Source organism: Austrofundulus limnaeus, unplaced genomic scaffold (genome assembly GCF_001266775.1).
Source record: "Austrofundulus limnaeus strain Quisiro unplaced genomic scaffold, Austrofundulus_limnaeus-1.0 Scaffold800, whole genome shotgun sequence".
NCBI lineage: Eukaryota > Metazoa > Chordata > Actinopteri > Cyprinodontiformes > Rivulidae > Austrofundulus > Austrofundulus limnaeus.
Genome location: NW_013953202.1, coordinates 173249 through 174830, shown reverse-complemented (window position 1 = coordinate 174830; position 1582 = coordinate 173249). Strand labels below are relative to the sequence as shown.

Here is a 1582-nt window from a genome sequence, read left to right as displayed (position 1 = left end):
AATATTCGCATGCAGACATTCCCCTTTGACATCACTTCCTGTTACTTCACATGCAAAWATCTCAACAACTGTTCATCTGAGCAACGTGAAATTCCTTTTATAATATGTTAATAATGCTGTCATTCCAAAAATACAGTCATTTTTCTTACAAAAGCTTGATGTCACAGACACTTTAAGGTTTCATCCACAGCAAATTGGGGTTAAGACCCCAATGTGGGTCCTATAGCTCCAAATTTTGGGCCGTTAAACTGACTGTTAAAAATATGTTTGCTATGTTTGATGAAAAAGCATTTAGATATGGATAAAAACACTTGATCTATTAGCAATATTTGAATACTTCAACCAAAAATACTTTGATTCATGAGTTTCTTCCAGTTTTAATTTTTTGTCATTTGTGTTTATTATGAAATTGGTCTTAAATTTAATTTCAGTTGGCATTAAAAAGTCTTAAATTTAACTTTCTTTAAACTGTAGGAACCCTGGTGATATTTTCATTACCACTTAATAAAGAATGAAGGAACATTAAGTTTTTGAGGCTTTTAGATAAAAACTCCATGGATAGATCAACCAGTCAATCATCTGCTGCTTGTTTTGGAGGTGGGTCACAAAGGCAGCATCTTCAGGACCAAGATACCCGACCCACCTCAGCTGGCTTTGCACTGTGAAAGAGCAGCAGCTGTAATTCAAGTCCCACACAACCAGATTTCTCAGGGGAGAAATGTTTATCGATTGGTAAACAGAGTCATTAAATATCCAGAGAGAAAACATTTGGCCATATGCTGGTGGAGATTTTCAGTCGTCCAGATCATGATCAATCAAAAGAAGAAAAACTAAACCAGTGTTTTTAATCTGAAGCTGAAGACCTTTCACTTCCCATCCATGAAGTTTTATTAATTCAAAATGTCTGTAATCAAAGCAGAAAGATGTAATGGGTCTGTTTATTTGTCATGTCTGATTGGTTACTTGTTGTACCTGTGTGYTCTGTCAGATCTGTTGGCCGTGCTCTGTCCTAAAGGGCCTCTGAGGATCCTGGTTGAGACGGCCCAGGAGAGAAATGAACCCATCTTTCCAGCTCTGATCTACTCTTGTAAGATGAACACTGACAGATTAACACTGTTCCAAGCTCTTTATGATATATTTATAATAACATTTAAAGTGCTGTGATGTGTATATCCTTCAAATTCAAAGAGTCAAAGAGAATATCTAAAACTATTCAAGCTCCAAACCTTAGGTGGAAACACAGGGAACATTGTTGAAAGTGCMTCTGTTAACACCACTGAAACCTTTAGCATGTTTCCCCTTAGCATAAAGTAGTATACTTGAAGTTCATTTTAATAAGTATACTTGAGTATACGTTTAAGARTATCAAGTATACTAGCCACCATGTACTTGTAGTATACTTGAAAGTATATTGATTTAATACTCGTTCATACAAAATTGGGACATTTTTAGTTTATACTTTAAGTATACTGTTGTAATGTTTATAAACTTACCAAAAAGAAACATATTTTAAGTACTTGTCATGAAGTATACTATATACAAGTGTATGTCCCTAAGTGTACTTTTATTTACTATGTACAAT

The 1582-nt window shown here is 34.6% G+C and overlaps 1 protein-coding gene across 4 annotated transcripts in view; it reads left to right on the top strand.

Annotated features, from left to right (window-relative positions):
• The window catches only part of psen1 (presenilin 1), a 23193-nt gene that overhangs the window by 12886 nt on the left and 8725 nt on the right, over positions 1-1582 (top strand). For all 4 annotated transcript variants that reach the window (XM_014028709.1, XM_014028711.1, XM_014028708.1 and 1 more), the window contains exon 7: positions 989-1087. In XM_014028709.1, the coding sequence (XP_013884163.1) occupies positions 989-1087 (99 nt within the window). The remainder of the gene's footprint in view (positions 1-988; positions 1088-1582) is intronic.